General features: G+C 41.4%; 1 protein-coding gene across 2 annotated transcripts in view; it reads left to right on the forward strand.

Annotated features, from left to right (window-relative positions):
• The window catches only part of alpha-Man-IIa (alpha-mannosidase 2), a 65,730-nt gene that overhangs the window by 22,067 nt on the left and 29,266 nt on the right, over positions 1–14,397 (forward strand). For both annotated transcript variants that reach the window (XM_075692618.1, XM_075692620.1), the window contains 8 exons: positions 729–971; positions 3,646–3,793; positions 4,905–5,076; positions 5,798–5,925; positions 7,405–7,578; positions 8,809–8,995; positions 11,529–11,706; positions 12,575–12,777. In XM_075692618.1, the coding sequence (XP_075548733.1) occupies positions 729–971; positions 3,646–3,793; positions 4,905–5,076; positions 5,798–5,925; positions 7,405–7,578; positions 8,809–8,995; positions 11,529–11,706; positions 12,575–12,777 (1,433 nt within the window). The remainder of the gene's footprint in view (positions 1–728; positions 972–3,645; positions 3,794–4,904; positions 5,077–5,797; positions 5,926–7,404; positions 7,579–8,808; positions 8,996–11,528; positions 11,707–12,574; positions 12,778–14,397) is intronic.

Here is a 14,397-nt window from a genome sequence, read left to right on the forward strand (position 1 = left end):
GATGGCTAATGGACAATGCAAATCATGAGTTGTTCTTGCTGTGTCTGCATGGAATGACCGGGACCTTCTTCTTTTGATATAATTTCATTCTATTGTACCATGTGCCAACTAATGCAAAAGAAGAAAAAGAAAAACAAAGTTAAATTCTTTTGTGATAGCGAAAAGCCAGTAAATTTGTGAGTGTAGCCAGATTTCCTATGTGATGTAGGAAAGAGTTTATGAGCAGTAATATGGTGTCAACACATTGTAAAGGCCTTAAGCACATTGTGAAGTGCTCATGTAAAATGTTTGCAGACTCATGTTTACATATTTAAATGCAAAGATGTTCCCCTTGGCTATCACCGTTACATCTTATTCACTCTCAAAAGCAGAGAGTCTTGTACTTTTTTCAGAATGTCCTGCTGAACAGCTGTTCTGGACCATTGTCTGGACACTGTCAAATTCCTCTATGTGGCCAGATTTTGCCATGTTGGCATTTTGAGTTAAGCAGAGGCGGCATAGCCACTGTGCTGTTAGCGAATCAGAGCTGACAAGATTGCAAATTCGACAATATGGAAAAATTTTAATTTTGAGAATTAGCACCCTAAATTTATGCCTTGATAAAAGCTGTAATTTTAAAATGAACCATTATTTGCCTTGACTTTCAACAAAGCTTTGCCTAACGTGAATGTCATCAAGTGCATTGTATCTTTTCGGCCTGTAACAGTTCTGTGGTGTCAAAACTTCAGGTGGACATGGCCGCCCTGGAGCAGAGGCTTCGGCGGCTGGAGAAGGAGCTTCGCAACAACCATGTAATGCTGACCCAAATCCGCGACACAGTCCGCAATTTCCTCACTGGTGGCCCTGGTCCGGGCTGGAAGGGCATCCCCAAGGCACCGCCAGCACTGCAGAATGTATCGCGAACAGCCATTGCGCTCTCACCAGCCGACTGCGCCTTTTGCAGCTCCCCTCCTGCCAGTATCGACTACAATGTGAGTCTTGCCATGTGTCTAAAACACTTGAAAGCTTCAGTGCACTGTTCTTACAGCCGTTCTCCGCTATTATTCCCAATTAAAGGCCAACTACAATGAAATTTAACTCTGGCTAAATTGGTTACAGGGGCGCTGTTTATACTAGTGAATGAATCTTAACAAAGCTGCAGGGCTAGTAGTTGTATAATTTTCTTGTTAATAGCCCTGAAACAGCACCTAAGCTGATAATACATGAACCTGGTAGTGAGCGGATATGATGCAAGTCCCAGTATGTCGCCTCTGAGATTTTTCACCAGCCTATTGACAACTCCTAATCTCGGAGCTCCTGCCAAGAGGTTTCGCATTCTCTGTCATGCGTCACTTCCAGCAAACGGTAATGACAGCATTTTCTTTTAAAGGTTCGGTAACGAAAACATCTATTTTTGCAAGTTTTTCATGACTCAACTACTCATATTTGAAATATAACATTTTGCACGGAAATTGCTCTGTACCTGCTTTATTTGAGATTAAAATTTTTATGCAATCCAAAATTTTATTTCAGTTAGCTTTTAAGCTGTATTTATGCAGCCGATGTCACTGTTTCAGTCTGCAGATGGGCATCACATCACTCAGCTGCACCACATATTGCATTGCAACCAGATAGTCTGCATTGCTGTTTTGCATTCGCTGTTACTGAGATATGCCACATTCTTTCACAGACACAATCGGTGATTTGGTCCTTTGTTTCCTTTGTATGTATCCAGCTTTATTAACACAATAAACTTCAACTTATTGTTTCTTTGGTCTTCTCAGCTCTTTGGCTGTGATATCATTCATGCTCAAGGGTGTTTTGTCAGGTTTCTATCGGTCAGTCTCATTCTGGTACTATTCTATACACATTGCATTCCTAACAGTCCATTTGTACAAGGTCTGTCCCATTAAACTATGCAGCGATTAAGCAAAAATATGCGAGGGAATGTAGCGCTGCCGCTCTCTCAGCTTCAAAGGGCCTGGTACAAGCCTAGTACAAGCCGTACTTATGTATGACAAGGCAGAATGTTATGCATGTACTTTTTGTGCAAGCCATTTTTAGTCTTTGTTGAAATGGAATTCGACGAACAGGTGAAACAAAGGATCAGTATGAAATATCTCTTGAAATTGGGCAAGAATGGTGAAGAAATCCATCAAATGTTGCAAAAGGCCTATAGAAAGGATGCCCTAAACTTAAGGAAAAACTGTCTTTGAGCGGGTGCTTTCTTTTTCGGAAAGCCCACGTGAGGACCCCAAAGACGATGCAAGATCGGGACGTCCTTCCAACTCTTGCAAAGATGAAGACATTGATTGTGTTTGTTTTCTTGTGCTCAGTAACTGCCGAATGACTGTTATAATGATATCAGAAGCACTTGGTTTAAGAAAATCTTATGTTCACCAAATTCTGACTGAAAATTTGGAAATTAAAAAAAGTTTTTTTTTTACCAAGATGAAGCCCAAACTGCTGAATCCTTAGCAAAAGTTGCAATGAAAAGAATGTTCTATTGGTTGAAAAACTTCATATGACATTAATGAATTCTTGCGAAGAGTTGCCACCAGCAACAAAACTTGGATTTATAAATCCAACACTGAGTGCAGTACAGGGCAAGGAGGGGGAAAAGAAACATGAGCCAAGGGCCATAAAGAAGCATGGAAGAACAAAGTGAAAATCAGTCATGTTGATAGTTTTTTTTACTGTCGTGAAATTGTGCTCCATGAGTTTGTGCCTGAAGTCAAACTGTCAATGCAGCTTTCCACTCGGAGGTCCTGAAGTGGTTGAAAGATTGTGTGTGCCACATCTGACCAAATTTGTCTAGAGATGGGCACTGCATTCTGCATCACGATAATGCCCCTACGCACTCAGTATTGACAGTGCATGACTTTTTTGCATGCAGTTCCATCACTGTGCTGAAACAGCCTTCCTGCTTGCTGTATTTAACCCCTTGTGACTTGTTTGTTTGTTTGTCAAATACAAACTTATGCTCCGGGGTTGGCATTTCGGGGATGTTATGTCAATTCAAAAGGAAACAACATCGCTGCTGAAGTGCTACAACAGTTGTTACCCTTCAAGACCTGCATTTTCATGTTCTGCCACATTCTCCTTGCTTACAAGATATCACACCTAGTGGTTATTGCATGTTTAGATTGCTCAAGGATGTACTGGAGAAGAAATGTCTTTCAGATGATGAAGTACACTGAGTGGTGCATAACTAGTTGCACAGCCAAACAAATTTTTGTTGTTTTCCGCAGGAATTCAGGCACTGTTGCAAACCTGTATTGAGTGTGGAAGAGATGTAGGAAAATGGTGTTAAATGTTTCTCATTCACTGAATAAATTATTTTAAAAATAATTTAATGTCTTTTGTTGAATGACCCTCATACCTTGATGGATGCATCTAGGAAGGCAGAGTGGCAAAGCAATTTTATTGTATAGCATAATGGATGATGGGGTAGCATTGTGGAGCACCCCGCAAAGATGACTGCTTGGAGTTGAAGCACAAATCCACTATGTATGACTTTTTTAAGCCATTCACATATGCACACATCTGAGGTTCTTTACTTGAACATTTATTATACCTGGCTGTGCACCATGCGCTGTGCATTATGAATATGTGTCCAAGCAAACCATCATGTACATATTTGGTTGTCTTTTGCTTTCCCACCAGGTGTATGACCTATATGAGAAGATAGCATTTGACAACCCAGATGGTGGGGTGTGGAAACAAGGTTGGAAACTTGAGTATGAGGAGTCAATGTGGACAAAAGACCGGAAACTCAGGGTGTTTGTAGTCCCTCATTCCCACAATGATCCAGGTATGAAGCTAAAGCTCATAATGGTGATATCTATTTACTAGAGGGCAGATCCAGGGTTTATTTTTGAGGTTCACGTACATCAGAGAAACCTTTAGTGCATGTGCTAAACAGTGGTTGGAGGTGTTTGTGTCACTAATTAGTCATCAACTGTTATCGTGTTTGCAAAAATTTGTCATTTGCAGTGCACTAAATGTTTTGTTCCTGTGAAACGCCTGTTAAAGGCTCAAGTTGGACGTTTAAGGCGGTTGTCTTTTGGTGAACTTATGACGACAAATTAGCTCCAAGATTAATAGTACAAGAGGTTTAGGGGAAGAGGGAGTCATTCGAGGGCATCTTTGTCAAGACCTATGTACGTCCATTGTTTCCTGTGTTGGTTGCACTGCCGAATTGGTGGCTTCAAAGGAGGGTAACGCCAGATAAGGTCTGGTAATTCTCAGAAACACTGTAAGCTCCTGTGTTGGACACATTAGTACATGCTGCATGTCAAGTTTCCATTAGCCAGACAGGTGCTAGGAGGTGTCGCTTGTTTCTGCACAATTTCAATACTCCCACTTGTGGAGCATATAAAGTAATTTTCAGCAGTTTACAAAGTATTAACTTCTCTCAGGTTCAATGGACAATCTGGAATTGAACACTGTGCTGTCGTAGTCACACTCGCATCTGCTTTCACTTGATATTTAGTTCTCTGGTGGCACCCATGCTCCGTAAACTTTCACAATCAACTCCAGATGAACACCTACATGCAGTATATGCTGTTTGTGATGAAAGTTTAAAGGCCACATAGCGTGTGACATTAAATTATGGTGCGAATGAAACTACCAGACGGAAGAGAGCATCTGTAATGCACTTTCCCTTTTGGTCCGCATCATCTTCACCATAATAAATATGAACTAACTAGCCCAGCAACAAGTAGTGACATGTGACAGCAACTACATCTATATCACGCAGCGGGTCATCAGTAGCAGTGCTGGCAAACCAAAGGTCTTCCTTGTTTTCTATACATTTCTTTCACCATATTGAGCATTTAGGCACTGTCAAAGTGGTAGAAGCATAGCTGGGTTGGTGTGGCAATGATTTACTGATGATTATAGTTTGTCTGTCGTTCTTGTAGGCTGGCTTAAGACATTCGATAAGTATTACCTGGACCAAACACGACACATATTGGATAATATGGCTGCTAAGCTTGGTGTGGACAGACGGCGGCGTTTCATCTGGGCCGAGACTTCCTACCTCTCTCACTGGTTTGACCAACAAAGTGAGGACGTCAAGTCCAAAGTGCGGAGGTAAGCATGGTGCTCTGAATGGCTAGATATGCAGTATTCTTTTATGGCCTAGTCTGTAAAAATTCGTCTCTCTTGTGTGTTCTTGCTTCTAAAATAACAGATGATGTTCCACATAGGTCCTTGAATGCCTTTTATTTTTTTCCTTATGCAAGAGTACAACCATCTCAGGTAATATATGAGTACTTTAAACTTGGAGGGCAGATTTAATCAGAAATATTACAGGGACTTCCAAATTTATCACACTGCAGGACAACAGCAATTGTCTGCATGTTGTGCCAGCATCATTCACTTGAATCACTCCATCTGGTTCTCTGCTGTTCCTTACTGCACTTCCTTTTGCTTATTATTTGTTGCGTTCAACGTTACTCGAATTAACTGCTGGTCTTCCAAGCCAGTACCATGCCATAACTAAATATATTTTAAAAAGTTGTTTGCAGATTCTTGTCGATGCACTAGAAATTGCACTACTAAGGAAAAGTCTAGTTTGAGTGATGCATTGAAAAAGAAATATGGCGATATAGTGTCAAATACTTGCCTTTCTTTTGCAGTCTAATGTCCAATGTTCATCACCATGAGAGCTTGTTTGCTCATTATGTGCACAGGTGTTCCAGCTGCCTGACATGAAAACTGCATAATATTGTTGTGTGTTAGTCTTGACACTATATTTGTGTTGTAGCTGGTGCTGGCATTTGGCACATGTGTGTGCAATACATTTTTGCAGTTATGTGCAGTCTGGTCAACTGGAGATCGTTACGGGTGGCTGGGTGATGAATGACGAAGCCAACACGCACGTGTTTGCAATGTTGGAACAGATGGTCGAGGGACACCAATGGGTGGAGCGAAACCTAGGTAAAGTACCAAGCAGGGAAGATGTAATGTGTACAGTCATGGACACTCCATATTTGAAACTTTGTGAGACACGGAAATGCCTTCATAAGGCAACTGCTGAAGCAACATGAATTAAATTTGTTGCAATTCTGAGTAAAATTATTATTTACGGTGACTGTCAAGAGCAGATATTTGTTGAGGACTCGCAAAAGCTTTAGAAGTGACAAATTATCGCGTTTGAAAAAATTTGGAGCATCAGGTTCACAAACCTGTGGCTCCCTGGCAGAAGGAAGCATCATACTTATGCAAGCTGCATCTCAAAATAACTTGCACTGTTCATGAAATGGTTACTTTGTACATGTGAGTTGAGTAATGCAGCACATATTTTTCCACTTTGATTATCTTGTTAATTGTCATGCCTTATTTATACATTAGCTGATATGTACAAGCATCTCCAATTTCTTCATGCTACTTTTTTCTAGTTGATGTATTCTTTAATAGCATTTCTAATAGTACATCACTGTCTTAGCTCCATAAAGACGAAACACTATTCAACGTAAATAAAAATCAGAAAAAAACTTGTTCTCCTCACTTTCTGCCCATTGTGTACATTAATACAAAAAAAGAACTAACGAAATATTATTTTAGTAAGATTACTTGGTGGTTTTCTGAAAATTCATTCCACCATATCAAATACACTACTATGAACTTTGCATTAAGTATCCCGCACTTCGTTCAGAATTTTGACGTATCAAACTCAATGTGGCAAATTATTATATATTGGGCCTTGTGGGGTTAAATATTCCAATCAATTTTGTGACTGGGAGTTCTATTATGTTGCTCTCATTGATTTACTTTCTTATAAGTATAATCCAGACCATAGAACTTACATGGCAAAGCCTTTGTCAAAAGTATATGGGTTATGCCTTCACTGTATACATTGTTTGGCTATGTGATGTGGTTCCAGTGGTAGCACTCCTGACGCTCCAGACCACTGCGTGGTTAGAATGAGAGAGAAATGAGGTTAGAATTAGAATGAGAGTTAGTGCAGCAGAAACTCCCTTAAATAGCCTGTAAACGACCTGGCGATTTCAGGCAACATAGCCCGTACACTTTTCGCAAAAATGGTACATATATAGGCGTGCATTTAGCCTTTATTCTTCAGTTCCCACCCCCATGTGATGTGAGAGACGGTCTGTAGTCCAAGAAAATAAAACCAAGAAAGTGACCCTTCTCTAATGGTTGACGAAGCCTCTTGTTCGCTGGCAGGAACTTTTACACGCACTAGGTGTGCACTGGGCAGACATACTAGATGCACTGCATCATATGAACTAGTTGCATCTTGGTGCATTAGGTGTTAACACACTGAGTCCATTTGGATGTTACACAGAGAGAGAAACATAATTTAATAGGTGCTGGAGTAGTGTTACACTGACTAGATGCACTAGATGTTATATAATGGCTTTACAGTGCTTTTATTTTGTCTTGTTCGAAACGCAGGGGTGCGGCCAAGAAATGGTTGGGCCATTGATCCTTTTGGCCTTTCTTCTACAATGCCATACCTTCTCAAGCGAATGGGTTTCACCAACATGGTGGTGCAGAGAGTCCACTACTCGGTGAAAAAATATCTGGCTCGGCAAAGAGCGCTTGAGTTTATCTGGCGTCAGCCTTGGGGTGTGTGTCTTTTCCGTCATGATCATTACATGAAGAAGGCTTACTTCTATTTAGTGTACCCATTGCATTGAGCAATGAGTTGTAATGAGCAGCGTTTTTTGGCGACTAATGCTGCAGAAGCTTTCTTTTCCTCAGTAGGTTTATTCTGAGAATTCCTTTAGCATGTCAATTATCCAGTTTAGCATCTTATGGGCACATTTTATTTCCCAGGTATTGTTCGTGATAGCCAAAATGTAAAGCAGGATGGTACAGGCTTCAGGAATTGAGGCTTGCATGATGTGCTACTAGTTTGATCCAAGTGCTGCGAAAATAATCTCTTTCTCGAAAAGACATTTGCAACTGGAATTTGTTCATCCAAACATTTTTTTTGTGTGCACTTGAAAGCTGTATATTGTGTGAGCCATGGTTCAGGTACTGCTGCTGTGTGCTATATAAGCTGTGCTGAACAAGACAGTAGTTCTCGGGAAAGTGGAGGCTTGACATTATATTATGAGCAATGGTCCAACAAGGAATGTCACCGTAGCCAATGTTTCGACAAATCCTCTTGACGTAGACAAGTTCCCTTGCTGAAACGTTGGCTCCAGCGACATTCCTTGCTAGACCTCTAATCATCTGTATAAGCTGTTCTGGTCATTCGAGCTTTTTTTGTTTTAATTGTTTGGTGGTTAGGGCTGTGCCAGAGTAAAAAAAGCAACGCACTGTTCTGAGTTTGTTTGCGAGGCAGTTATTTTGCAGCACTAAGCCTGCTTATGCCAGTGCAATCTAATGTTGCATGTAATGCTCCTTAACAGCATTGTCAATGTGGCCAGTAAAGGCATTACCTAAGCTGTACGAAAATGCATCAAGCAGCCTCCTACCTCTTCTTTGTTATCAAAACTGAATATAATTTTTTAACTATGTCATTGTGCAAACGTGATAGCTGATGGTCAGTTGTCCATCATTTCAATAATGGGACACATAGTTTGCTTCAGAGCTATAATTACCTTTTATTGGTAATCGAGCATACACTAATACATTCTTGTTGTGTCTCGCTCATATGTGCCCACCCCTTCTAATTTACTTTGGGTCCTGAGGCTAGCAATGTAACTAAATAGAACTTGGGTGAATTTGTCACAACAGCTGGCTTTATTTGCTCTTGCCCGCTCCCTTTCATTCATTTGCTCTAAGTCTCAAATAAGTGTCGAACAGCTGCCCTGTTGTGATAGTCCTCTTCCTCTACGTTGGCTACAGATCAGAACAAGACAACTGACATCTTGTGCCACATGATGCCATTCTACAGCTACGATGTGCCACACACGTGTGGACCTGACCCCAAGGTCTGCTGCCAGTTCGACTTCAAACGGCTTCCGGGCAATAAGATCAACTGTCCCTGGAAAGTGCCCCCTGTGACCATCACTGACCACAATGTAGCTGATCGGTAAGCTTTCTACTTATTCTCTCTCTCTCCTGGTTTGTGCATCCTATGTTTTCACCTTGTCGGTGGGCCTCCTTTTGACAGGAAGATAACTTCAATTTAGGAGGTGACAACCGCAGGAAAATATTTTAGTGACCAACCTTCACAGTTTCCTGTAGATTTCTTGAAGACCTTCAGAAACATCTAAAGGGACACTAAAGTAAAATATTAAGCCTATTAGGTTGATAGGTTATTAGCCTAAAAGTCTATAATCACTTTCTGTGCACCAATATGTGACTTTGTTGCATAGATAATTGCCACCATAGGTCCCACTGCTGCTTCTCTATTTGAATTGCCCTGCAACCCTCACGTGACATCTCTCTCTGCCGCCCTCTGTGAATCGTCCACTGCTGACGTTGCTTGACAGAGACCATAGTCCAATATAGGCCATGCCACTCTGGTTATCCATTTTTGTTGTTTTCTCACTTACAAAAGCTCTGTTCTCACTGCAAATGACTAATTCACTATCACAGAAACCTAATCTTTTAATCTAGCTCGACTTAATATCTTGCTTTAGTGTCTCTCTAAGCCAGAAATTTCTTGTGTGGAATTTCTGCCTTAAATTTATAGCTCTGGCTTTTTCATGGTTATGGAGGACTAGGCTGGATTCATTGAAATGATATTGTGGCTTTGTTTCTCGATAATGATGTGACAGCATTATCCTTCGTTAAAAGTCATCAGCCACTTCATAAGGTAATGAGCAGGATCCTCAGAGCTTCTCAAATTGAACTACGAAATGTCCACTATATGTTGCAATTTATTGGTGTTAAATCATTTCAACACATATTTGACTAATAGCTACTATAGTCATAACTGCTCGAAGATATTAACTACAACACACTATTTGGATACATTTACTCAATGTAAGGCTTTAGACAATATCAGGCATCTTGTCAAAGTCACGGTGTGAACATATGGATTTTGGAAAATAATATCGAAGGCCTCTAAGTAATTGTCACATTGTCTGACCCTAAATTTTCCAAGATGAAATTTACTGCTCTGTTTCGAAAAAAAAAATGGCCTCTGATGAAAACTTGTCATTCAGAATTTTTATTGTGCAATAACAAATTGCTGTTGGTATTTCCTCTGTTGTTTGCAAGAGTTCAAACTTCGGCTTATTAAAGGGCCCTTCACCAGGCCCCATAGCAAATTTTGGTTAGTATATGCAAAAATTTTTCAAATCGATTCATTAATAGCTGAGATAGAAATATTTCAGTGGTGCGAACCCATGATTTCAGCAGGCAGGCTCCACTGCCAAGCAAGACGCTCTCTCCGCTCGCCCTGTCTAGCCTTCGCAAGCGAAATTCCTTCCCTGCATTCTCTTATACCAGACCTCGAGGATCGCGTGACATATACGTCACAGGCCCCGCCTTCATTTCTTTTTTCTCCTTGCTTTTTTTTGCCCCTTCTTTTTTTCTGCGCAACGCATTTACACTGACTGCGGTGCGCACGAGCTGTTGTCTCGTTCGTGCAGCACACAATTTTGCACGCTGAGCACAAGGAAACATGACTAGCAGTATAATTCACTGCTACACGAATACTGAGGCAGAACAAGTGATCACGCTGCTGGAACACGGTATAAAATGGCATACTTTCGGTACCTGCGCACGCGACCACACGACCGTCGGAACAAGCAGATGAAGCGGAAGTACATCTTTCTTGCTTCTGTGCGAACTAAAACAAAAAACACGCAGACATTCCGTTTGTGTGTTTTATTATTTCTCTAAACTTCAATTCGTCCATTCAAGCAACAGATCGCACAGATAACAGATGTCTTGAATAATTCTCGAAGTCGCGTGTCGCCATTAGCGACGTCACACTGTGGACACAATTACGTAAGCGCAGGAGCCCGACTACGTCACCGTCCCTCTCCGGGCAGATTTACCGCGAGCGAAGAGGGAAACAGCATTCGGATTTAAATTTCGGGCCTTTCTGTGGTGCGTAGCGATGTAATTCTTTGCAAACACAATCGTTGGTGCGCATTGTATGCTCTGCGCTTGACAACTCAAAATGGCCAGACCTGGTGAGGTGCCCTTTAAAATATATTGTATGCATATGGGGCTGGTGTATAAAAAAAATGAAAGCATTGCACTTCAATATTAACAATCTGCGCATTATCATATGAAAAGAGGCTCATTCTAAACATAGTTAAAATATTTAAAGCTTCAATGAGGTTAGAATGCATGAATGCTTATGTGCTCAGATTTAGGTGTGTTTTAATAAAAGTCTTCGAGTGCTCGAAGTTACTCCTGAGCTCACCAGTACAGGGTGTCTCTTATCCTAACGTGCAGCTTTGGGACGTAGAGCTTCGCTAACTTGAGCGCTTTTGAGCACCCTCAAGGTGACAAGTTGTTGCTGTGTGTTTCATTTCTAAGTCTCCTTCAGCAGGTACGAATTTAATTGTGAAACAAAATTGAAACTAGCGACAGTGTTCCAGACTAGTCCTGCTGCACAGCTGTGAAGGACAGTCATTTCATTTATGCTGGCTTTCCCACAGAGCGATGCTCCTCCTGGACCAGTACCGCAAGAAGTCGCTACTCTTCCGCACACACGTCGTGCTGGTGCCGCTCGGAGATGACTTCAGATTCGATAAATCTTCAGAATGGGACAACCAGTTCAACAACTACCAGAAGCTTTTTGACTACATCAATGCCAATGAACGTCTACATGCTGAGGTATCAGCCAATTGCTTCTGTAGCAGCTAAGTGTTGGAATGGGTGTTGGATAACTTGAAAGAATGCTAGATACTACGCAGAGTTTGTGAAACAGAAAGTGATAAGCATGACCTTGAGAGGTGAAGAAATGGCAGTATGGGTTAGACATTGAAAGTGAATGGGATGTTCTAGTTGAGATGAGGGAGTCAAAGTGTGACAGGTCGCATAGTGTGAGCAGCAGAATAACAGTGGTCAATTATAGTAAACAAAAGGAAACAGAATGCTGTTTAGGTTGGCAGGGGAATACACTAGTGAGATTAGAAAATTTGCATCTGCAAAATGGATATGATTGATATAGGACAGCAGCATGTAATCAAAGATCTTAGGGAGAGGCCTATGTCCACGTCACCGTTCCACATCGATTTGGACTTGTGATTGAGCAGTAGTATTACACTATCTATTTCTTTTGGTTTCCCTTAGTGATTGAGTACTCAAGTTTAGGGTCATCTGAAATTTTGTTGCATGGTGAGTGTGACACGAATGTTTGAATGAATCATCTGTGTTAGACTTAGGTGACAAACAGAAATTGTCATTTATAAGTCATTTCAATTGTTCCCATCCTACTTTCACTGTCCTTTGTTTCTTTCCACTGGTGCAAAGTCCACATTCTTTCTTACTGCCTTCACTCAAAATTTCTGCAGTTTTCACTGCTTTCATTTCTTCAAGATGATTGCTTGTCAGGGATGCTGTCTTACATAGTGGCTGAATTAATGTACAAATTAATTAATGCACTGTGTAGACTAAAATAAAACATAATACTTATCATAAATAGCGTATTCCTTGGCCATCCTCCCTTTGTAATTGCAGTGTTTCTTCGCGGTATTAACAGGTACAGTTTGGCACCCTTGAAGACTACTTTGTAGCACTTCGTGCTGAGAGCACAGTGGACAGCAGCAACATGCCGATAGGTTTTCCATCATTGAGCGGAGATTTCTTCACTTATGCTGACCGTGATGACAACTACTGGAGTGGATACTACACGTCTCGACCATTTTACAAGAACATGGACCGAACCGTAGAGGCGCACCTTAGGTGAGCTACTCAACTTTTCCTGTAATTTTGTGCAAATTCATATGCATTCAAGCAACAGCAGCTTAAGTAAAATTGTATGTACAGAACTATGCTTCCTGCCATCAGTTGTGCCGGGTTGCTTGTGTAAAGCCTTGAAAGTTTTCATCTGAAGTTTATTTGTGCAGAATATGCTAGCAGGTTACTTTCCTTTTTCAAAGTTATACAGCAAAACGTAAACGCAGTAGACTTCCAGGAATTCAGCTTCAGTTAGTTCGATTCTTGAGTTAATTTGTTCCCGACCGAAGGTCCCAGCGCCTGTGCATTTCTATGGGTTGAAACTCTTGTTATTTTTATTCTAAAATTGGCCTTTGCCGCATAATTTAAACTTGACCAGTCAGCACACACGCAGCTGACTCCCATGGTGACTCCAGTAGTGACCCCTTTAGTGGCATCTGTCTCGGTGGACCTTAGGGGACAGTGAATGTGTTAAACACGTCATCCCCTGTCGAAAACACCTATTTCGGCCTGGCCTGCCCTTGGAAGATTTTCAAGCAGTAACCATAGCTCACAATGTCCAATTACAGTATTTACCCAATTTCGTGCCTTTTCTTAAAAAAGAAAAAAAAAAGAAAATTGTGTTGAAGATTGCCTGTGCAGTGCAATCAGATACAAAACCAAAACTGCCTTCGGGGCATTTGTATGGTTTACCACATAACACTAATGCGCTGCGGTGAGGCAGAGTTTAGGAACCCAGTCACTATGGGGCAACACATATTAAAGTCTACTCGTTACAGCAGACCATGGTAATCCGGCAAAAAATGTCTGTTTTATCTGAAGTATATAATACCCAAAATGCCTCATTTCTGAAACATTGGTCACGGTGTGTAACGACGTTATTGCAAAGAGTGAGTGACAAACGTCTAAAGTAAAACAAACAAACAGAAGAAGTTGCAATTTCGTTCGAAAGGCGAAGCATTGATTGCGATAAAAAATTAGTAGACAGCTATGCGAAGTAAGGATAGTAGTTTTAGCATCCGTATAAAGGCGTAAACATTAGCTTTTACTAACTAAATTAACAAGCACCATGTCACGTGCACGCAGATAAACATGAACACATCTTGCTTGATGACCGCAGGAAGTCGCTGTCGAAACGGTGAGGAAGCGCGCTAGCAACACTGAGCGAATTGACCTTTCTGCTGTCTCGCTTCAATGCGAACTAAACGTCGAAAACTCAGCCCACACGAAGCTACCGGCACTGGGCACACTTTGTCCACATCGCAGATCGCTTTCAAAATACGGTGCCCGCGCAGCCACGCCGTTAACAGCAGCCACCAGAGTAAACACCTCTCCCTCGCCTTGCCTCCGCACAAATGACGGCGCGCTCCCGCCCCGCTTTCCTCCCTCCCTCGCCCACACGATATTGAGCCGCGATCGTCAGTTGACCCTCGCAAGTCGGTTGCCAACCCTTGTCGACACGGCAAAAGTCCGTTTTATATGCCTGATTTTGACAAAAATTGGCGCTAATTTCGTCCGCTGTAGCCAATAGTTTGTTGTAGCATGGTTGCACTTCGTTGCATTAATAAAATTGGTAGAGCAAACTAAGGTTAAAATATTGTCTGTTATATCAAAAACTGTTGTACG

The sequence above is a fragment of the Dermacentor variabilis genome, chromosome 5 (assembly GCF_050947875.1).
Source record: "Dermacentor variabilis isolate Ectoservices chromosome 5, ASM5094787v1, whole genome shotgun sequence".
In the NCBI taxonomy this organism is placed as follows: Eukaryota; Metazoa; Arthropoda; class Arachnida; order Ixodida; family Ixodidae; genus Dermacentor; species Dermacentor variabilis.